Raw genomic sequence first — 23853 nt, 5'->3', positions numbered from 1 at the left:
CTTAATAGGTCTTTACTTCACCCCCCTCGGTTTCACCTATCACCTTGCGTTTCTCCTCCCCTCCCCCACTTATTAAATCTACTCCTCAGCTTTGTTTCTCCCGTACTGAAGGGTCTCGGCCTGAACCATCGACTGTACTTTTTTCTATAGATGCTGCCTGGCCTGCTGAGTTCCTCCAGCATTGTGTGTTGCCTGCTTGCACTCTGCTCTTGATGGAGGGCTGCAGTGCTTAGGCTGGCAGGTGGTGTTCCTGTCAAGTGAGCCGGTTTATCCTTAGCAATGTAAAGCTTCTAGGGTATAGTTGGAGTTGAGAGAGAGTATTCTAAAACTACTGCTTTGGGTACCCTGCAGATGATAAAAAGCATTTATATGCAGCAGGTGAGTTATCTTAAAAAAATTTTTAGTCTCAATGATGACCATAGGATGGTACATGTGATGAATTAGCTGATGGTTGAGTGTCTCCAGGGACTTGCATGCAGGCAAGTACTGCATCATTTTCTGTGAAGCTGCAAATAAAGTTGAACACGGCACAATTATCAATGAGCGTCCCCTTATCTGACCTTTATAATTAAACCAAGGTTACTGGTGAAGCAACTAAGGATGATTGGGCTACCTCTGTGGAACTCCTGCATTTGATTTCCAGAGGCTGATATAAATTCCCTCAAACCCTGGTCAGTGACTTCAGAATGGAGGATGGTGTATATACTCCTGTCTACGTTAATGGTGCAGAGCTTGAAAGGGTTATGGATTGTGCATCACAAATAACCTGTCCTGGTTCAATTATGTAGACACCATGTTCGAGAAAGGTCACCAATACCTCTACTTTATCAGGAAGGTAAAGAAATTTGGCATTTCCTGTCAACTCTTATCAATTTTTATCTACATACTATGGAAGGCATCCTGTTTGGATGTATCATGGCATAGTTTGGCATCTGTTTTGCCCATGCCCAGAAGAAACTTCAGAGAGCTGTGGACACACCTCAGCACATCACAGTAACTAGTCTCCCTCAGTGAACTGTCTATTCCTACCGCTGCCTCTGTAAGGCTACCAGCAAAACCAAAGATCCCACTCTCTCCACTCCCCATTTTCATCAGGCAAAAGATACAAAAGTATCTGAAAGTATGTATTACCAAGCTCAACGGCAACTTCAGCCCCGTTTTAAGGCTACTGAATGGTTCCTTAGGACGCTGGTCCTCACAGTCTACCTCATTATGATCTTGCATCTTATTGTTTACCTGCACTGCAGATTCTCTGTAGCTCTTAGACTTTATTTTGTACCTGTGATTATTTTACCTTGTACTACCTGTGTGAAGAGTGACCTGTATGAACAGTGTGCAAGACGAGCTTTTCATTGTACCTTGGTACGTGACAATAATAAACCAATCCTAATCCTTAACTATCTTCCTTTGTGAGGGATGGTTTCAACCATGAGTGGTTTCTCCTTTTTACCCATTTACTTTAGTTGTACCAAGTCTCCTTGATGCTGCCGTCTGTCATATGCTGCTTTAATGTCATCAGAAGTTACCGTCATCTCTGCTTTGAAATTCAGTTCTTTGGTCTGATATTGCTCTGGCAAATTCCAAACTAAACATCATTCTGCAGGTCCTTGGCAAATGCTGCTTTCAGAGCATCATCAAACACACTTGGATGAATTTGTATTCACCCCCAGTGGCAGCTGGATTGGATTTCTCCTTTGTTTAGTAGACAGGACATACCTTGCCAATTACCCACATGCCAGAGTACTGCTGACACAGATTGGGTAGAGATTCTGCTCATCCAGGAGATCAGATCTTCAGTGTGACAGTACAATAGCTGCAATACTGAAGCAATACCAACTCTGATGGATGGGTCGTTATCCAGACGCCTAACTCGTGTCTCCCCAAACAGATCCCAGTTGAAGGAAGGTCAGCAAGCCCCTGCTGGGCAAAAGAACATCAAAACCACGCTGAAGAAATTCAACATTACATGTAAAAACTGGCAAGATATTGTATTCAGATGATCAGGGAACAGCCAATAGCTGTGAAAGGAGGAGATTGAATAACCAAAAGACCCAACCACCAACCACAGCTATCACTTACTCTTGCCACACTGCACCAGTATATGTGTAAGTCGGATTGATCTCTCCAGCCTCCTAAGGACCCATCAAGAGACAGCCGCTTAGGAGAACATACTCAGCCTGAGTGATTGCATTACAGTCGGCCCTCCTTATCCATGGGGGATTGGTTCCCGGACCCCCTGCGGATGCTCAAGTCCCTTATTTAACATGTATCAGTACGGTGGTCTTTAGGACCCAGCAGAACCCCAGACTTTATTTAACATGTCTCTGTGCAATGGACATTAGGACCTGGCGGCGCAGCTCTGAATCCGCAGTGTTACTGTTCACGAAAATAATCACGATCGCGATTGAAAATAAGGTGGAAGTAATAAAGCAATCGGAAAGAGGTGAAACGCCATCGGTCATTGGAAAAGCGTTAGGCTACAGTCTGTCAACGATCGGAACAATTTTAATGGAGCATGTGAAAGACCCTGCCCCAATGAAAGCTACAATTATTACTAAGCAACACAGTGGTTTAATTATTGAAATACATGTTTCTTAAGTGTTTTATATGCATAGAAAGGTAAAATATGCACTATATACTAAGAAAAACATTTGACTAATTGACGCTAAATAATACCGGATGTACCTGTTCCAACTTCAAATCCGACTTAAAGACGGACTCAGGAATGAAACTTATTCATAACCCGGGGACTGCCTGTACTTTTAAGTCATTTCTAGATTACTTATAATACCTAATACAGTGTAAATGCTATGTAAATAGTTGTTATACTGTATTGTTTAGGGAATAATGGCCAGAAAAAATAGTCTGTACACGCTCAAGCCACGAGTGCTGGAGAGAGAACTTCCGGGTTTTCCCGATCCACGGTTGGTTGAATCCGCGCATACGGAATCCACGGATAAGGAGAGCCGACTGTATATTGTAGCTGTGGGTTAATCAAGCTGGCTTGAGACTAGCCTCTGATGGTGAGGCTTTTGGGAGAAATCTGCTTTTTATAGTATTTATTGTAAGCTGACATTGAGGCAGATTTGTACTTTATAGTAATCTTGTCCTTGAGAGTTTGATAGTGCTAGTCAAGCCAATTTTCCAAACTTCTGTTTACTTCTAAAATACTCAAACATGCTTTTATTTCTTTTGTTTTTACATTATTACGCATGAGATTTAAAGGGAGCAGGAAATACTTGAGCATTCCTGACCCCACTTCTGGTCACAACCCTTCTCAAGTTCTTGTTCCCTGGTGTTTCAGACCCCATTACTTGGCCCACAAACCATACTCCCACTCCTGTCGCCTCTTGACCCTTGCCTCTGCTCATACAATTGGCTCACCATCTGGACCTCCAGCTAACATCGCAGACTAATAATGCAGATGTTGGCTGTCAGGATTTTTGAACAAACAGATGCCAGGTTATCAATGTTCTGTATTGATGGCTCAGTCGACAATATTAAGAACATCACTGAGAAGTACAAAATAAACTTAACCAGTGCTAGCCCCATAAAGAACTCCCATATGACTTGAAAAAAATGTAATTGCATTAATTTTATTTCAGATTTTAATATAATCAAGTAGCTAAGTACAGACTATTGAATACTTTATTGAAATTGAAGTTCTTCTCAAAATGGTTCTGAGTATTTAACTCCAGAAACCAGACTTAAATATAGTTTTTTTTGTGCAATATTCCTGTTACAAACTGAAAACTGTAACTGCTATTTTGCAATATTCAAGTCAAAGTCAAACTAAATTTATTATCAAAGTGCCTATATGTCACATTTTCTACATCAAGATTCATTTTCTTGCAGGCATTTATGAGAAAATAAAGAAATACAATAGAATTTATTTTTTAAAAAACTATGCGTAAGTAAAGACTGATTAACAACCAATGTGCAAAAGAAGACTAATTGTGCAAAAAATATAGAGAGTATGAATTATAGAGTTCTTGAAATTGATTCTGTAGGTTGTGGAATCAGTTCAGAGTTGAGGTTCAAAGGCTTGATGGTTCTAGGGTAGTTGTTCCTGAACCTTTTGGTGTGGGACCTAAGTTTGTGTTTCCTTCCTGACAGTAGTAGCAAGAAGAGAACATGGCTTGGATGGTGGGAGTAGTAGTGATGATGGATGCTGTTTTCATGTGGTAATGTTCCTTGTAAATTAAAATTAATATAATAGTGTCATTGGGTTTTTTGAAAGCTAGACAAGCTTCAAGATTCCTTTTAAATCTTTTGAGAACATCTCAAAGAAGACCTTTATTTTCATAAAAGTTTGTATAGTTGTCATGTCACCCAACAGCTTGCCAAATGTCTATAAATGCTTGTGGAGAGTATTCTAACTGGCTTTATCATGGCCTGGTTTGGAAACACAAATGCCCATGAATGGAAAAGGTTACAGAATTGGGTGAATACATCACAGTCCTTCCCCATTGTGTACATTTACTTGGAGCAAGAAAGCAACATCCACTCCATACTTCCTTCGCACAATTACCATCGGACAAGAGGTGCAGAAGCTTTAGGTCCTACACCACCTGGTTGAGGAACAACTATTACCTGATAGCCATCAGGTTCCTGAACCAGCATGGATAACTTCATTTACCACTACTCTGAACTGATTCTACAACTTCCAGACTCACTGTCAGGACTCCATACTGTTAATGTTCTTAGTATTTTTTTTATTTGCACAGTTTGTCTTTTGCACATTGGTTGCTTGTCAACCTTTTTTGTAAAATTCTACTTTTTTTCTCTATAAATGCAAGAACATACGCATACTTTGATAATAAATTTAATTTGAAGTTTTCACTGTCTTCCTGTTGTTTGATGGCACTCTGAGCTGCAGTGTAACCCTGTGCAACTGGCATTTGCAATTGGGGAATTATATCTATGCACAAAAAATATCTTGGATATTGTAAGATAACATGAGAGGTAGCAACAGTTCATGCAAACATGGCTGAGGAATGTCAGTTATCTCGACCAAATGCCTGTAGAGTTTCTGTAGATTTGGAACTACAAATAGCCTAATGTTTGAAACATTTTACCACAGGTATTCATTGCAATATTTTTACTTTGTTTCTCCATACAAAGTTTTCTCTCTTTAATTTAAGCTGCAGGATCGTACACAGTTTAGTGAGAATGATCTGGCTGTTCTGAAAAAGTATTGGGATGTGGGTATGACCAGCCTGGGGTCAATATGCAGAGAAAAGATAGAAGCAGTCGCAATGGAGTCAAATGTGGACTGTGAGATTGTCAAGGTAAGAAAGTCACTTTGGTGGTTTTGTAATTATTCTTGTCATCAATAGGTTTGTCTTTCTATATTGGGTAAAGTTAAGTGACATTGATAAAATCAATCTGAGCTTGCACAAGGCCAAATGCAATATACATTTGAGTGTTTCTTAAAATAGACTGATATACGGCAAAATGCACTGTCATCTGCTTCTTTAATCACATCCTGACCTCAGTGCGTAATCTGTACCAAAAATAGTTATGTGCTGTTGACCGTGCTTTTGAGCTTCCAAAACCTGTGTGTGGCGGCATCTTAATCACAACCAAGTCATACCTGGAGATCTTGAAAATCTAGCATATGTAGAGTGGGTGGGTGTGTCAGTGGAGTTGGCAGAGGGATCCAATATAAATGTTTGATCTGAAAAGTTCTTTGCATGTCATACATAAGACCATAAGATATTGGAGCAGAATTAGACATTATGGCTGATTTATTGTTTCTCTCAACTCCATTCTTCTGCCTTTTCCCCATAACCTTTGATACCCTTACTATTCAAGAAATTATCAACTTCCACTTTAAATATACCCAATGACTTGGCCTCCTCAGCCATCTATGGCAATGAATTCCACTAATTCACCATTGTCTGGCTAAAGAAATTCCTACTTATCTCTCCTTTGAAGGGAGGTCCTGGTATTCTGAAGCTGTGTCCTCTGGTCCTAGACTCTCGTACTATAGGAAACATCCTCTCCACATCCACTTTATCTAGGCCTTTCAATATTCGATTGGTTTCAATGAGGTGCCACCTCATTCTTCTAAATTCCAGTGAATACAAGAAGTGAGCCAACAAACGCTACTCGAATGTTAACCCTCCCATTCTTGGAATTATTCTCTTGAATTCCTCAACATTTTCCAATGCCAGCACATCTTTTCTTAGATAAGGGGACCACAATTGGTCACAATACTCCAAAAAGTAGTCTGACTAATGCCTTGTAAAGCCTCAGCATGCAGTTTCCTGGGTATTTGTGTTGCCAATATTTTTGAATGGAGTGTATGTGATTTTGTTCCAATCAAGTCCAAAATGTGCTGTGATTGCACTGACCTCAAATTATTTGTCTGAATATCAAATAAGAAAGATGAGAATCAAAAGAGGCTGTTTTGATGCAGGAGTGCAATATGATGAGGGGTTTCAGCATTATTTTCACCTAGTGCAACATTTTATTATTTCAATTGGAATGTGATTTTCATTGTCCAGAACTGCCTTATTATTTCCAACAGGGAAATGTTTGCAGCCCACCCACCTCTGTTACAAGGTAGCAGAATCATAGAATAGCAGAGCAAGGAGGCCTTTTGGCCCATAGTAACCACGCTGACCAGGTATCTATCTACCCCAATCCCATTTACCCACACTTGCTGCTTATCTTACTATGGCTTGGTGGTTCAAGTGCTCATGAAGTTCAAGGTTATTGTCATTCAACCATGCACACATATACTGCCAAACAAGACAATATTCCTTCAGACAAAGATGCACATCACAGTACAGATAACTCACATACATAATACACAGTGATATTACCACAAATAAATTAACAAATAATAAGTTGCATATAGGATACAATTTTTAAAAAGTAAACGGTATAATGCTACTCTTGAAGGACCAGGTGAGATTGACCGTAATGTGCACTGTGAGAAACATGGTGCTCCTAACTCTCTCCACTGAGGAGCCATCTATGTGAAGTGAAGAGTGGTCCTAAAATCCACAATCATCTCTTTGGTCTTGTCCACACTGAGACTCAAATTGCTGTGTTCGCAGCATTCTATTAGCTGCTCTAACTTCTCTCTATATGCTGTCTCATTGTCATCGTTGACAACTGACATGTCATCAGCAAACTTGGTGATTCAGTTTGAACTAGATCTAGCAATGCAGTTATGAGGCAGCAGAGTGAACAGCAGCAGGATGTGTATGCAATCAGGGGAGCACCAACATTTACCATGGTGGAGCTAGAGATGTTTCTGCCAACGAGGGCTGACTGTGGCCTTTTTGTTAAGAAGTCCAGGATCCAGTTCTGGAGAGAGTTATTGAGACTCAGTGAGGACAGTTTACCCACCAGCTACTGAGGGATGATCATGTTGAACTCTGAGCTGAAGTCAATAAACAGCATCCTCATGTATGAGGCACCATTTTCCAGATGGGACAGGACAGAATGGAGTGCAGAGGCTATGACATCATCAGTGGACTGATTTGAGCAAGAAGGATCCAGTGTAGCAGACATTGTAGCAATGCGCATACTTCCAAATGCATCAGAATACCAGCTCCCATCGCCTCCTCAGGCAGTACATTCCAGATTACAATCATTCTCTAGGTGAAAGAAGATTCTCCAGAGCCCTTTGAGCCATCTTACTCTTCACTTTAAACTTATCGCCTCAGGCTCTAGCCATCTGTGTTTGAATGGCTAGTGAGAAACTTGTACTCATGTCTGTAGCCTTCATTTTTTGTATGCCCTATCAGGTTCGCCTTGCCCTCCTCTGCTCCAAATTCAGTCAATCCAGAGTTTTATAACTGAAATATTCCATCCCAGGCACCCGGTTTTATAACCTCTGCACCCTCTCCAATGCATTAACGTTCTTCCTATAGCATTGAGTTATAAATGCATGGAAGTAATGGTACTACTTGGAAAGCTTTGGTTAGGCCAAAGCTTTAATGTCTCCACCTTTCTGTGCGCTTTCTTCATTGTCTTATTAACTCAATTGATTGGTAGGTAGACTACAGATATCTACTCTATACCAGGGCCTTCATCTCCTGTGTAAGACCCAGATGACTAATATGTAGGTCTACACATGGCTTTACCCATGATGAACTGGCTGTAACCACTACTTTTTAGGATTTTCTGTTCAACAGGAATGTAGCTAGTAGTTGTAGTAGTAGTATTTAGCTGAATGGTACCAAAATGAACCAAATCCATCTAGAAATAGACAGCTGAGGTCAGAATTGCATTTCTTGGAATGGGAGAATAATACTGGAGTACAATTTAATGATTTTTTTGGGAAACCTTTCTCATTGTCAACATAACTTCTCAATATTCTTTACTGCTATCTGCACTATTGTTCTAACACTTTTACTTGGGCCTAGAAGTGACAGCAGCACTATTGGTACTACCAACTCACATGGCACGATAATTAAAGATGGTGCCAGAGTATGGTGACTCATTGCAAGCTTCTCCCTGCAGACCAAGCCAAACCAATTAAGACTAATCAGGTGTTCCACAACTTGGTGTTTGATAATATGCTGCTAAATTTTGGGTTGGCCAACAGCAATAAGTGTAATTGGGCATATAGTTCAGATGGTTGAATGGAGGAGTGCAGGTTGGAAATCATAACCAGGTACTGTCTGCTTTTCTGGGGGGTTGGTTTTGCAGGAGTTATCAAGGAGTTTCTAGTACGCTTTGAGATCTAAGAAGATTGTGTCTGGGTGTTGGAATTTTCCGGTGGTGCCAATAAAAAGGCGACTCATGTCAACAGGTTCGATGGAAATCTTCAAATATTCCCATTTCAGACTGATACAGCTACAGCCATGGACAATATGGTAACATTGTTTTAAGGTGTTTAAAAAATCTGTTGCACTCAAAGTTGATGAACCTCGGACGGCAGTCTCCACCTTGCAAGTGTGGTTCCCCTATAAGACAGTGCTGGATCCTGTGCTGGTCTAAAAGTTTGCTTAAGGAGAAAAAGGTTCCAACTTCCACTACCATCTATTCTGCTGGCAAATGTGTAGTCTCTGTAAAATAAAATCCAAGACTTCAGAGCAAGATTGCTATACCAGAGGGACATCAGACTGTTGTGCTTTTTGTTTTACCGAAACTTGGTTATCCCCCACCATTCTGAACACAGTGATTCAGCTCACTGGCCTTACGATTCACTGCCAAGATAAGACTGCTGAGTCCTTCAGGGCAGAGAAGGTGGAGATGCATCACCATTTGGTATGGGGCAGCACTGCACAGGATTGAGAAAAGCTGCAGAAAGTTGTAAACTCAGTCAGCTCCATCATGGGCACCAACCTCCCCAGCATCCAGGATAACTTCAAGGAATGACGCCTCAAAAAGGTGGCATCCATCATTAAGGGCTCCCTTCAACCATGACTTGCCCTCTTCTCATTGCTACCATCAGAGAGGAGGTACAGGAGCCTGAAGGCACACATTCAGTGATTCAGGAGGAACAGCTTCTTCCCCTCTGCCGTCAGATTTCTGAATGGCCATTGCACCCGTGAACAACACCTCACTACTTTTTTTCTCTCTTTTTGCACTACTTACATATATTTAAAATGTTAAATGTGTGTTTATACTTTAATTTACAGTTTTTATTATTATTATATATTGCAATGTACTGCTGCTGCATAACCAACATATTTCGCGGTATAGGCAAGTGATAGTAAGCCTGATTCTGACAATGATATCTCTGGTCATGGTTGAATTGAAAAGAGGAGTGGTATATGGTAGATTGTTGGATGTTGACAAGAAGGCCAGATGAAAATTTAGGTGTTGTGAAAGTTGCTCCCTAAAGTACCCAATCATGATTGCTCCTTGTACAAAATAATTCCAATTCTCTTACGAAGTTAGAAATTTTGTGTTACATACTATCAACATGTGCACCCCTGACAAATTGTAAGGATGGTCCTGCTCTGGATACACAAGGTCAAATTTCCAGAGTGTTGCTCTGGGAAAAAATGAATTAGATTTGCAAATTATGGGTGCATGTTTTGGAGGTGGGGAAATGGTGGGAGCAGTTGCAGGGTTCTGTGGGAAGGAGCATTGCACTGTTAATTTCTCAGCAATTGTTGTTTTTGCTCCCAACTTGAGGAGACCACCTCTCCAGTAAACCAGGAATGCATTCTACATTTCACCTGTCCTTGAATAAAGGATTTTATGTTCTTATCAGTTAAATCTGCAGTGCACGTTGTCATTCTGTTAGATCACAGGTGATCACCCCAGTAATGTTTCATGTGTCCTTGATTCATATCCATTGATACCTTGAATCCTTTCAAACAATATTAATCTTGAATGTCTAATTGTCATCAGCATCTACAAGTCCATATTACTGAGTCCCAATTTCCTGCTAACCTTTTTCATGAAAACACGCTGCTTGATTTTACTCTTAAATGGCCGAGATCCAATTGAGACCCCTTGTTCAAAATGAATCAACCATTTCTCAGCATCTACATTTTTTTACACACCAAACTCTAGAGATACATTGAATCACTTTGTGTCTCTGGAACTACTGTATCAGTTTTAAGCATTAAGAAGATGCTCCAATTTGTCTTTCTCGAACTCAAAGCTGATAATTTTATCATTTAGTACATTACATTCTAGATGCCACAATATTTCCCACTTGATTCCATCAACATTGACTGAGCCTTTAGGTAACAGTTAAGTCGACTATTACTATATTGGAAGAAACTGAAGCTGAATATGGAGCCCAAAGTAAGGTTCCTGTCGAAGTTTCTCTGCCAATACATACCTTTCTAATTATTCTTCTTCACTTTGTGTATTTTTTCTGTATGAATTGTGTTGTGACTCCCAAACACAAATAAATTTCTAAAACAATTAAGCAGAGCCTAGATGATTACATGAGGGAGTAATTCTGAATGACACATTTAGTGGAGTTCTGTTCGGAAGTAACAACCAGCATGGATAAGGGAGAGCTCGTAGATGGATTTGGATATTTGGATATTCAGAAGTCATTTGACATAAGTGCCAAAACAAAAGGTAATGGCACAGAATGAGAACCTAATATGGTAGCACCGATTAGAGAAATGTCAAACCAACTGAAATAAAAGGGAATTGTTCTCTAAGGCCCACTATTCTTTGGAATTCTCTAGAAATGGACAGCTGATGGCTCTATCTTTGAATAAGTTCAAAGCAGAAAGAGATGTTTGGACAAAAGAGAATCATGGATGTATTGAGAGTGGGAGGAAAAAATTAGAGTCAGATTGACCGTGATCTTATTTAAACGTGATACAAACTCAACAAATAATGTCTCTTGTTTCTCCTCCTATGTCCTTATGCTCTCATTCTTGTATTTTTAGATGTTGGCTCAGGCTTAGAATTTCAAACATAAAGTGATTTTATTTAATTTAAATATGATGCAAATACTTAAGATACCTTGTAGAAAATGATCGGCTCCAGGGCACTTGAGGACAGGAAAGTATTCAAACATAAAGAGAAAAAAGAAATCCATAATTCAGCACTCTGGGATTTTGCTAGTGCTGAAGTCTCAGGTTTTCCAGACATGTATCAATGAGATCTCCCCTCATTCTTCTGAACTCTAAATATAGGACCAGAGCTATCAAACACTCCCTTGTACATTAACCCTTTCGTTGCCAGCATCATCCTTGTAAACATCCTCTGGACCCTGTTCAATACCGTCACATCCTTCCTTCGATATGGGCCCCAAAACTGTGGTCTGATCAATGTCTAATCTAGCCTAAACATTACATCCTTGCTGGAAATTAATGTTAGCATTACATTTGTGTTCTTTACTACTGACTCAACCTGCAAGTTAACCTTCAAGGAATCCTACTACTAGAACTCCCAAGTCCTCTTGCAACTCCAATTTCTGAATTCAGTCCCCATTTAGGAAATAGTCTGCACCTTTACTCCTTCTACCAAAGTGCATGACCATACATTTCCCTAGGTTGTATTCCATCTTTATCTATTCTCCCAATCTGTCTAAGTCCTTCTGCAGACTCCCTACTTTCTCAACACTATCTGCTCCTCCACCTATCTTTGTATCATGCACAAACTTGGTCACAAAGCCATTAGTTCATGGTAGTGTAGCAGTTAATGTAACACTTTACAGTGCTAATGATCAAGGAGTTTGTACATTCTCCCTGGGACCGCGTGGGTTTCCTCTCACATTCCAAAGGTGTGTTGGTTAGGGTTAGTCGGCATGCACAGCAACACTTGCAGGCTGCCTCCAACACATCCTCAGATTGTGTTGGTTGTCAAAGCAAATGTGCCTTTTATTGTATGTTTTGATGCATATATGACAAATGAGCTAATCTAATCATTAATGTATCATATGAAAAGTAGCACACTCAACTATGCCTCTTATAATATACACCTCTATCAAGTCATCTCTCATCCTCCTTTCCTCTAAAGTGAAAACCCCTAGTTTGCTTAGCCTTTCCACATAAGAAATGTTTTCCATTCCGACAAGTCTCTGCTCCCTCTCCAAAGCTTCCATACCCTTTCTATAATGAGTCAGCCAGAATTGAATACAATACTCCCATTGGTAGTCTAACTGGAGTTTTTGTAGAACTGCAATATTACCTCATGGTTCTTGAACTCAGTCCCCTGACTAATGAAGACCAATGCACTGCACACCTTCTTAACCACCCAATCAACTTGCATAGTAACTTTGAAGGATCTGTGGATATGGACTCCAAGATCCCTCTTGTTCTTCCACATTGCTAAGACTCTTGCTATTAACCTTGTACTTCGCACTCATGTTTGACCTTCCAAAGAGTATCACTTCACAGTTTTCGGGATTGAACTCCATCTGTCACGTCTCAGCTCAGCTCGGCATCCTATTAATGACCCATTGTAGCCTAAGACTATTTTCTACACTATCAAACACACCACAGACCTCCATATTAACTGCAGTCCTACTTGCTCACCCTTCCACCTCCTCAGTAAGTCATTTATAAAAATCACAAAAACACAGAGGTGCCAGACAGACACCTTGAGGAACACCCCACTAGTCATGGACCTCCAGGCAGAATACACTCTATCTGCTACCTTTGTCTCGCTTTGTGAAGAAGCCAGTTTTGAATCCATACAAATCCTGTTTCCTGGATCCCATGCCCCCTGACTTCCTCAATGAGCCTACCATGGTGACCCTTGTCAAACACTTTACTGAAGTCTATGAACACCAAATCCACACTCTATCAATTTGATTTTGGAAAAGGTCACTCAGACTCTTGAGGCGTGCCCTGCCCCTCAAACAAACTTGCTGATTACCCCTAATTATGCTTAAATCTTGTCTCTAAGAATCCTCTCAAACAGTTTTCCCACTACTGATGTAAGACTTACTGGTCTAGTATTATCCCTTTTTTGAGATACATCATTTGCTTTAACAGCCAACACAACTGAAGGATATGCTGGGCACAATGTTGGCACACAATCTGGCGCCAACATAGCATGCTCAAAGGAACAACACAGAATGCAACTAAACAGAACACAACAAGCAAAAAAAATCAACAACAAGCTCCTTTCCTCCCTCCCACCCATCCACACGCATGGACCATCCTCCAATTCCAGGACAGGCCTCCAGTCTCCAGACTAGGCTGTGGCTTCAACATACTATGTGTAGAACGCCTTGGGGTTTTCTTTAATCTTACTCAGCAAGACTTTCTCAGGTCCTCTTCTAGCTCCCTTTTACTCTCAAGAGCCCTGCCGGATCTTTGCTTTCTAAACCTGAAGTATGTTTCCTTCTCCCCCTTGACTAAGTGTTCCAAATCACTTGTCAACCGTGGTTCCTCCTCCCTACCAACCGTCCCCTGTCTCAATAGGATAAACCTATTCAAAACTCCGTGCAAGTGCTCTGTAGACAACCTCCACATTTCTGTTGTACATTTCTCTGAGAACATCTGTTCCTAGTTTATGCTCCCACATTCCTGCCTTATAGCATCGTAATTATCTCTCTGCTATAAAATATTTTTATATGTACTGTCTTGTCTAAGGCTATATTAAAGGTTAAGAAGTTGTCATTAAATGCTAGCCTACTGAGAGATCTGTTACCTGACCAGATTTGTTCCCTGCTTCTAGATCCAGCATGGTCTCTTCTCTAGTCAGCCTGTCGAAATATTGTTCCTGGACACACAGAACAAATTTTGCTCTACTGAAAACTCTTGCACTAAGGAGGTGTTAATCAATATTAGAGAAGTTGAAGTTATCCCTGACGATAGCCCTATTTTTAAATAAAGTCACTACATTAGCTATTCACCGGTCCTCTGTGACCTTGTCTGTGGCTAGAGGATAAAGAAGTACCTGTAATTTCTCTCTCAATAACCTGGCATAGATACCATCAGGCCCTAGGATCTTAGCCACCTTAATGTTCTATAAGAGACTCAACCATTCTCTTCGATATTAATTGCTGCAAAATATTGGCATACTCCTTTCTGATGCCACTATCACCCATTTCTTCCTGCTTAGAGAACAGTGATGCAAAATACCTATTTAGTATCTTAGCCAGTTTCTCATGCTCCAGCTATAAAAATCCTTCCTTTGTCTTTGAGTAATCCTACCTTCTTCAGAGCTATCCCCTTGTTTTCAGTGTGTATGTACTCACCAAGGACATTTCATGGCCCCTCTTGGCCTCAGCAAAAAAGATCCCCACCATCCAGGCTATGCTGTCTTCTTGTTGCTGCCATCAGGAAGGAGGTACAGGAGTCTCAGGTCCCACACCACAAAGTTCTGGAACAGTTATTACCCCTCAACCATCAGATAATTTCACTCACCCCAACACTGAACTGATTCCACAATCTTAAGGACCCTACAACTTGTGCTTTTAGTAATTATTGCTTATTTACATTACTTTTTTTCTTCTATTTGTATTTGCACAGTTTGCTGTCTTTTGCACGTTGGCTGTTTGTCCATCTGTGTGTGGTTTTTCATTGATTCTATTGTGTTTCTTTGTATTTACTTTGAATACCTGCAAGACAATGAATTTCAGTAGTACAGTACTGTGTAAAAGTCTTAGGCACATGTAAAAAAGATTGTCAAGTGAAGATGCTTCCAACAATACTGAAATTAAAAGTTTCTAAATATCAAAAAAATTACTACAAAATGCAATAAACATTAAAAAAAACACAAAATCAAATCAATATTTGGTGTGACCACCCTTTGCTTTGAAAGCTGTATCAATTCTCTTGGGGATGCTGTTATGCAGTTTTGTAAGAAAATCAGCTGGTAGGTTGTTCCATGATTCTTGGAGAACTTGCCACAGTTTTTCTGCTCTCTTGGTTGCTCTGTGCAGGACATACCATCTGCTGCAGAACTCCTTGTTCTTCTTTTCGCAGAAGATAGTTAGTTCTTTATGACCTTAGCCATGTGTTTGGGGTCATTGTCCTGCTGTAGAATGAAGCTGGGACTGATCAGATGCCTTCCTGATGGTATTGTGTGATAGTTGAAAATCTACTTGTACTTCTTAGCATTGAGGATTCTATTAATTCTGACTAGATCAGCAACAACGTTTGCAGAAATGTTGCCCCAAACTTGCAGGGAACCTCTTGCCGTGCTTCACTGCAGGCTGCTGACACTCATCCAACAAGAGGCTCAATTGCTTCCTGTTTGAGCCAAAAGCTTAAATTTTTGACTCATCAGTTGCCATTTTTCAGCACCCCAGTCCTTGTGTTTTTGTGCACATGTGAGCACTTGGCTTTGTTTCGGCTTTGGAGGAATGGCTTTTTGGCAGCAACTCTTCCATGAAAATCACTTCTGCCAAAACTTCTCTGGACTTTAGAGGGGTATACTTCGGTTTCAGTGGATTCTGTGAGTTCAGAGCTGATAGCAGTGTTGGACTACTTCTGATGCAGAAGGGAAGTCAATTTGATGTATCTCTCATCTGCTGCATTCAGTTGTCATGGGCGACCACAGTGTTTCTGGTCCTCAACCTTGCCTGTTTTTTTGTGCTTCTTCAGAAAAGCTTGAACAACACATTTTGAAACTCCTTTCTGCTGCAAAGTTTCTGCTTGGGGAAGACCTTGCTGATGTAGGATGACCACCTAGTGCCATGCTCATCTTGCCACAGTGTATGAATTAATGATATGATGGTTAAACAGTCGCATCTGCTACACCCTCACCTTTTAGTTTGGTTGTCCTTTGCCCAGTTTGATTCCTCTTCACCTGTTTCAGTTTTAGTTAATCAGATTAGTTCATTCAACTCATTATGTCATTGATCATTAGCACATTTGTTATCTTTGTTTAATCACGCTATGTACCTACAGAGTCATCAAGTTTTTATTTGGAAAGTGGTCTATTACTTAATATTTTAATTCCTTTAACAAAACACAGAAATTTCTATAATTTTGTTTTTTGGAAAATGAAAGTTTACAAGTCTAAAATGTACTCTTTTCTACTGACATACTAATGCAGAAGAAAAAAATAAAAATTTAAAACAACATTTATATAAAGAACCTAGGGTCCTTAAGGCTTTTGCATAGTACAAGATATGTTGCCATATATACTTTGATAATAAATTTAATTTGGTCTTTTGGATATTTTGAACTTTATATTTCCCTGTTTCTTTCCTGTTCCTTTATATTCCTTTATTGAAATATTCCTTTCAAAGAGCTCTGTCCAATTTCAGAAAGGAAGGAAGGCCTCCTCTCCTCAAGGAGCAGGCACTCTGGCTGCAGCAGATATGAGGAAGACCCTAGCCGGGGTCAACCCATGCAAAACCTTCAGGACCCGATAGCCTGCCTGGTCAGGTGCTGAGGGATTGTGCAGCCGTGGTAACAGAGGTTCTAACAGACATCTCAACATCTCTCTGGAATAGTACATTGTCCCCAGAGGCTTTAAGTCAGCCACCATCACCCTGGTACCTAAGAGGACGAGAGTAACTGGTCTTAATGACTACCGTTCAGCGGCACTGACCTCAACAATAATGAAATGCATTGACCAACTGGTTATAGATCGCATTAAATCCCATCTTCCTACTACATTGGACCCTTTCCAGTTCGTTTATCAGTCAAATTGATCCATTGATGATGCCATAGCCTCTGCCCTCCAGTCAGTCTTGTTTCACCTTGAAAATGGCGCATCATTTGCCAGGCTGCTGTTTATCAACTTCAGGTCCGTTAGGAGTTAAATTTCCTCTTTGGCTCTCAACACCTCTCTCTGTAAATAGATCATGGACCTCTTGACAGAAGGTCCGCAGTCGGTCCATGTTCACAGCAACATCTCTAGCTCCATCATGCTGAGCACCAGCGTACCTCTGGGCTGTGTTCATGCCTGCTGCTGACACAACTCTACTGCTAGATCCAGTTCCAACCGAAAGATACTATAATAGTTGGCCTCATCAACAGTGATAATGAGATGGCATACAGAGAGGAGGTAGATCGGCTGGTGGATTGGTGCAAGTACAGTGACTTGAGTCGTAATGTTGTCAAGGCTAAAGAGATGATTGTGGCCTTTAGGAAGGTGTAGTCTGATCATTTCCTCACTGCACATAAATAGGTCCTCCTTAGAGAGAATTAGGGGCACCAGTTTCCTGGGAGTGCACATAGTGGATGATCTCACCTGGTCTCTCAACACCACCTCATTATACAAGAATGTACGCAGTTTCTCTACTTCCTGAGGAGATTGAGGCAAATAAGCTCAAGTTTAGCACTCATTGGATTTGGAATCCTTGAGGCAAAGAGAGAATATTGTGTCTGAGTTTTTATCAATGTTGTCTACTTCAATTGGTGCATAAGTAAGCAAGCAGTAAGGGAACCAATGTAATATTACATTACTGATTGCTTTAGATATTTCACCTTCATCAACTGAAGTACCTGTTGAATACTTTGCTGTTCTTTTAAACATACAGTCTTTTCATCATACAAAATAATTACTGTGATCTTAATGTGTTCACTTTTCCCTCCTTGTTCTTCTGAAAAGACATGGATAGGAAATCGGCGAAGGAAGTATCGGCAGCTGGGGATTGAGTTACCTCCTGCACGTGGTGGACCAGCTGACTTTTCAATTCTATCAAATGCAAGTTCGCCTGCATTGTCTGAAGTCAAGGCAGAAACGACCAAGTCGCCAGAAAATTCTGAAGATAATGACAAGAACAAAGATGATGTCAGTTTATCTGAAGGTACAATCTTATCCAAAGAGTGAAGTTCTGAATGGCTGTTCAAATATATATGTGCTCTCAAAAATACTTGCAAGCATTTTACACTTACATACATACACACAGGTGCATTGGTTTTCCCAATGTTCCTCTGTAAGGTTAATGTCACTTGAAACGTGTTACTCTGGCATCTTACCCAACCTATTTCAAGGCCTCTTTACCTGTAGGTCGTAATTTACAATCTGTCTCTAGGTAATCCAAGTGAATTGGAACAAAGGGAGGATGAAGACGAGGAAGAGGAAGAAGAAACTACTGAAGAGAATGGTGATGGAGGAAGTATTAGTGATGGGTCGTGCAGTATTCCGACATTGGAAAAAGTGGTAAATATTTTTGTTATTTCCTTAAGAATTGTTGAGCAGAACTAGTTTAGCAGAAATAATGGGATTAATTTCTGCCCTATTTAAATACTGTTTTTCCCATACACAGCTCAAATAAAATGAGGAAATGGACAGTACATTCACATATTTGACTGTTTTGTTCCTTTGATCAGATAATTTCTTGCTCAAATATTGATTTAACTATTTGAGTTGCTCTTACAGATACAGTGCATTTCTATTTGTTGAATGGGTGCACCAGTTACATTTTACTAATTGCCGTTCTCAAGTAGGTTATTGTTTCTGTCTTTGAAATCTATGCCACAGATCTGAATTATTGGCACTAAAGGGTATTTATTAAAACAGTACTGAAGCATAGAGTAACAAGTTGCAGACTATGGTTACAGCTCCTTGAAATTCATGTTTCTAATCAGCCAGTGGGTGAATGTTACAGGGACTATTTTGGTAATCATTACGATCAATGTTGCTGTTCTTCCTTTATGGAAGAATTCAAGATCCTAATGAATTGGTTTTCACTGGTATTCCTATCAGCATCAAGTTTGACTGAAATAGTTTGAGATCAAAGGAATAGGATAAAAGAATCAATAAACATCTTGCTTGCAAGTAGATCCTATATTTTCAGTTAGTGCAAGACATTTTGAGACTTAATAAGACCTCTCAGTAACTGCTGTTGGTTTCCATATGCAATTTTTTTCATTAATAAATGCAAACATTGTAAGTGTTGTAGATCATTTTTGTTGATCATATTCATCAGTGAAGCATCCAATGTAGCAATAACAAGTGAGCAATTTCCTTTGTTGCATACAGACACAACACTTTTAAAAGCGTGATTTCTCTATCTGTTTTTGCTAAAGCAGTTAAAAGTAATCTCACTCCTATTTTAATGGGCTTTTTTGAAAAGCATGCTGTTTTATTTCATAGATTTATCTCTATGAGACTGAAATAGATTTAATCAGCATCATCTGCTTGTACTGATACTTCATTTTGTTACATTTCTTTTTTTTTGTAATGTATTTTTTTATTGAAGTTCATCAAACAAATATTTTCATAAGATGTATTTCAGACATTGTACATATATATCATATAATCATGTATATCACAAAATGTCCACAAAATATTTATCTGGGGTATACACTTATAGAAAAGAGTGGAAAGAAAAAACAAGCAAAAGGAAAGAACTATGTACAAGCAGGGAGTGATCTGCTTTTTTGCAACAGATTCATTGATTTGTGAGAATAAAATCAGGCCTATGAGGCATTATGTAGTTAAACCATTTTTCCCAGTATGAATCAAATTGTTCCAGCTTATGATTAACAGATGCTGTTATATTCTCCATTTTGTAAATGTCCATTGTAATTTCCATCCATGTATTTAAAGTTGGGCTCTCCTGTGATAACCATTTCCTAGTAAGAGTCTTTTTACCAGCCACCAGCAGTATATTCATTAAATATTTATCTCTTTTCAACCATTCTTGAGGTATATATCCAAAATATATGGTCTTACTCTCCAAGGGTATTTCACATTTAAAGATGTCTTGTAGGGCATTGTGTATCCCCCTCCAATAGTTTTTGATAACAGGACAGTCCCAAAAAATATGATAATGATTTGCATTTTGACTTCCACAATTTCTCCAGCAAACAGGGAGGTTACTATCATAAAGGGATTTCTGAGAGGGTGTAATAAAATATCTTATCAAGTTTTTCCATCCAAGCTCCCTCCATTTCTGTGAACTGGTACACTTCCATTGATACCTCCATATTGTTGTCCATTCTTCCTCAGATATAATGATCCTTCCTTCCTTTTCCCATTTTGTTTTAATATATGAAGTCGAATATGTTTTAAGATTTGACAACCCCTTATACATGCTTGAAATGATTCTACTACCATTATCTGAATGATATGCTTTTCTAAAGAGCTCTATCAAGCATGTATTTGCCTTGGTTACATTTTTAAGCGTCTTATTAACATATTGTCGCATCTGTAAATATCAATAAAAATCTTGTTTTTCTAATAAGTGTTTCTCTTTAAGCATTTCAAAACTGAACAGTGTTCCTTCTTTCATTATCTTGCAAAGAACTGTTATTCCTTTAGCTGTCCAGTCCTTAAATCTAGCATCCAATTTATTTGGTGTAAAGTCAGTGTCATATGCACACCATTTAAGAATTGCAGTATCTCCCTCTAGATTATATTCTTTTATAGTAGTTTTCCATATTTTAAGAGTCAATTTCACCCATGGGTTATCAGTAGTATTTATGTACCTTCGCAGGTTGTTATCAGCCAAAATTGCTTGTATGGGGATGGGAAGTACCCGCTCAATGTTTTTCCATTGAGCGTCATATGATGGGTTGCACCAACATATCACAGCTCTCAACTGTGCTGAAAAATAATAATCTCTAAGAGAAGGCAAACCCCATCCCCCCTTTTCCTTTGCTAATTGCAAAGTTTTGAGACAAACTCCAGGCCTTTTACCCTGCCAAATATACCTTGATAGCATCTTGTTCCATTCATTGAATTGATTTTGATTAATCTCTATTGGTAGGGTCTGAAAGAGATATAACAGTCTGGGCAGTATATTCATTTTAATAGTCTCAATCCTTGAACTGAGACTGAAGAAAGGAATCAGGCTCCATCTTGCCACATCTTCCTTAATTTTTTTATATAAAGGCTGATAATTACATTCTGATAATTTTGCCAAATCTTTTGGCATAATGATGCCCAAATATTTGAAAGACTCTTTGTGCCATGCCCAAGGGTATCAACTTTCAATTTCTCTTGGTGGGCTACAGTAATATGAAAATAATTGGGTTATATCTATGTTGATCTTGTATCCTGATAATTGACCATATTGTTCAAAGGATTGCATCAATTTAGGTAAAGAGTATGTTGGTTGCTCTAGGTAGATCAAAATGTCATCCGCATAACAAGCCAATTTATGCTCTGTCCCTTTAATAGTAATTCCCCTGATATCTTCATTTTGTCTGATGTATTGAGCTAATGGTTCCAGATATAGCACGAAGAGTAGTGGTGACCATGCACAACACTGTCTCGTGCCCCTTTCTAGGGTAAGAGTATTTGATAAATATCCATTGATTTTAATCCTAGCAGTAGGATTGTCATGTAGTGTCTGTATAGTTTTAATAATTGTCTTGGAAACCAAATCTATGTAAAACTCTGTAAAGAAAATTCCAATTAACCGAATCAAATGCTTTTTCAGTGTCCACGCTTATCACTATTGCTTCGATTTGGGGGGGACGTCACGTGATGACATAGGAGCGAGACGCTGGAACCCAGCTCTCCCGTAAAAAATCAATAAATTAATGTTTAAGTGAAGAAAAGTTAGTCAATACTTTCTAAAAGTTACTTATAAACTACTCCGGATTGTTTCAAGTTATGCCTCACAAACAGAGGATGAAGAAAACTACTACCGTGAAGACAACGCAAGTTGGAACAGAATCAAGGCCCACTTCTGCCAAAGAACCGCGGGCTCAGGTACATTTCACCTCCGGCGATACAGAACAGGGGAACTGCAGCAACATCAATCAATCCTAAAGAAAAAGACCAACGAGAACTGCGCAAACGTGAAGGAAGGAGCATGCGCAAACGAGAGCAACCAGAACTACAAATCCCAGTTACGACTGAAACCGAAAGTGAAAGTGAATCTGAGGGAGAGTCAGATTCTCTGGAAAAATCAGACAAAGATGGAGGCAAAAGTTTTTCTGGAAATATAGAAAAGACTTTGATGCAAATAATGCGTAAATTAGGCACATTAAAAGTAATCAAAAGAAAAATGACAAATATGGAGATTATGTTTGATAAAATGACAAAAAGACAGGAAAAAATGGAAAAGAGAATTATAGATTTGGAAACTACAACGGAAGACATGGTTGAAAGAATGAATAAAATGGAAGATGATACGACTGCCTGGACATCAGAAAGAAAACAATTTATGGAAAAAATTGATAAGCTTGAAAATTTTAGTGGACGAAACAATATTAAAATTGTTGGACTTAAAGAAGATATTGAAGGAGAAGATCCAATAAATTTTTTTCAAAAATGGATCCCTGAAAAATTGGAAATGGAAGGAGAAACTCTAATTGAGATTGAAAGGGCTCATAGAGCCTTAAGGTCAAGACCTCAAGCTGATCAAAATCTACGATCAATTTTGATAAAATGCTTAAGATACCAAGATAAAGAAAAGATCCTGAAGGCGGCTGCTCAAAGTGCCAAAAAGAGAAACGGGCCATTGATGATAGCAGGGAAAGCAGTTCTTTTTTATCCTGATATAAGTTATAACCTTTTGAAGAGAAAGAAGGAATTTAACGCAGCGAAAAAAGTCTTATGGGAAAAGGGTTATAAATTTATAATGCGTCACCCAGCAACACTGATAATTTTTTTGGAGGAGGGAAAAAGAAGATTTTTTACCGATTATCGAGAAGCGGAGGAGTTCGCACAAAAACTTCCATTTATTCACTAATTACACATAGAGACTTCCAAGCGTAATGGATAGAGACAGTGAATGGAAGTGATGGACATTTAAGGATGATACAGGGGAGAAAAGCAAAATTTCAGAAATACTAATTGAGAATAGTATTTTTGTTTCTTATATATATACTTTTTTATGTTGCGGGGGGGCTGGGGAGCTTTGGATTGGTTACTGCGGGATTCACATGTGTAATCATGGCGATCGCCATGACCCGTACAACAGGGGGGTAATGTTGTGTTCTTTTTTTTTCACAACATTAGTAGGGGGGTATTTTGCTTTTTTTCTTTATACTCTATTTTTCTTCGATCTTTCTGCCTGGATGATCGGTGGGGACACACATAGCAACATGGAGAATTTTAAAAAGATTTCCCAAGATACCACGAAAGTTGAAAGATTAGGTATTATTATAGATTGGAGTAATATAATTAAAAATAATGACTAATTTACTGAATTTTTTAAGTTTTAATGTTAATGGGCTTAATGGACTGGTAAAAAGAAAAAGAATTTTAACATTAAAAAAAATGAAAACAGATATAGCTTTTTTACAAGAAACACATTTAACAGACATAGAACATCAGAAATTAAAAAGAGACTGGGTTGGAAATGTTATTGCAGCTTCATTTAATTCAAAGGTGAGAGGAGTTGCAATTTTGGTAAATAAAAATTTACCAATTAAAATACAAAACGTATTAATTGATTCGGTGGAGAGATATATAATTATACATTGTCAAATTTTTTCAGAACTATGGACTCTTATGAATATTTATGCACCAAATGAAAATGATCTAAAATTTATACAAGAGGTCTTTTTGAATTTGGCTAACGCACATGGCAAAATATTAATAGGTGGAGATTTTAACTTTTGTCTAGATCCAGTTTTAGATAGA

The 23853-nt window shown here is 39.0% G+C and overlaps 1 protein-coding gene across 8 annotated transcripts in view; it reads left to right on the top strand.

Moving 5' to 3' along the window:
* Positions 1 to 23853, top strand: part of hdx (highly divergent homeobox) — a 153643-nt gene that overhangs the window by 106904 nt on the left and 22886 nt on the right. For 7 of the 8 annotated variants that reach the window (XM_073058589.1, XM_073058595.1, XM_073058593.1 and 4 more), the window contains 3 exons: positions 5145 to 5291; positions 17914 to 18112; positions 18341 to 18468. In XM_073058589.1, coding sequence (XP_072914690.1) covers positions 5145 to 5291; positions 17914 to 18112; positions 18341 to 18468 — 474 coding nt within the window. The remainder of the gene's footprint in view (positions 1 to 5144; positions 5292 to 17913; positions 18113 to 18340; positions 18469 to 23853) is intronic. The other variant, XM_073058596.1, reaches the window with a different exon arrangement.

Source organism: Hemitrygon akajei, chromosome 10 (genome assembly GCF_048418815.1).
Source record: "Hemitrygon akajei chromosome 10, sHemAka1.3, whole genome shotgun sequence".
NCBI lineage: Eukaryota > Metazoa > Chordata > Chondrichthyes > Myliobatiformes > Dasyatidae > Hemitrygon > Hemitrygon akajei.
The sequence above is the reverse complement of the archived record's forward strand: the minus strand, read 5'-3'. Positions and strand labels throughout refer to the sequence as shown.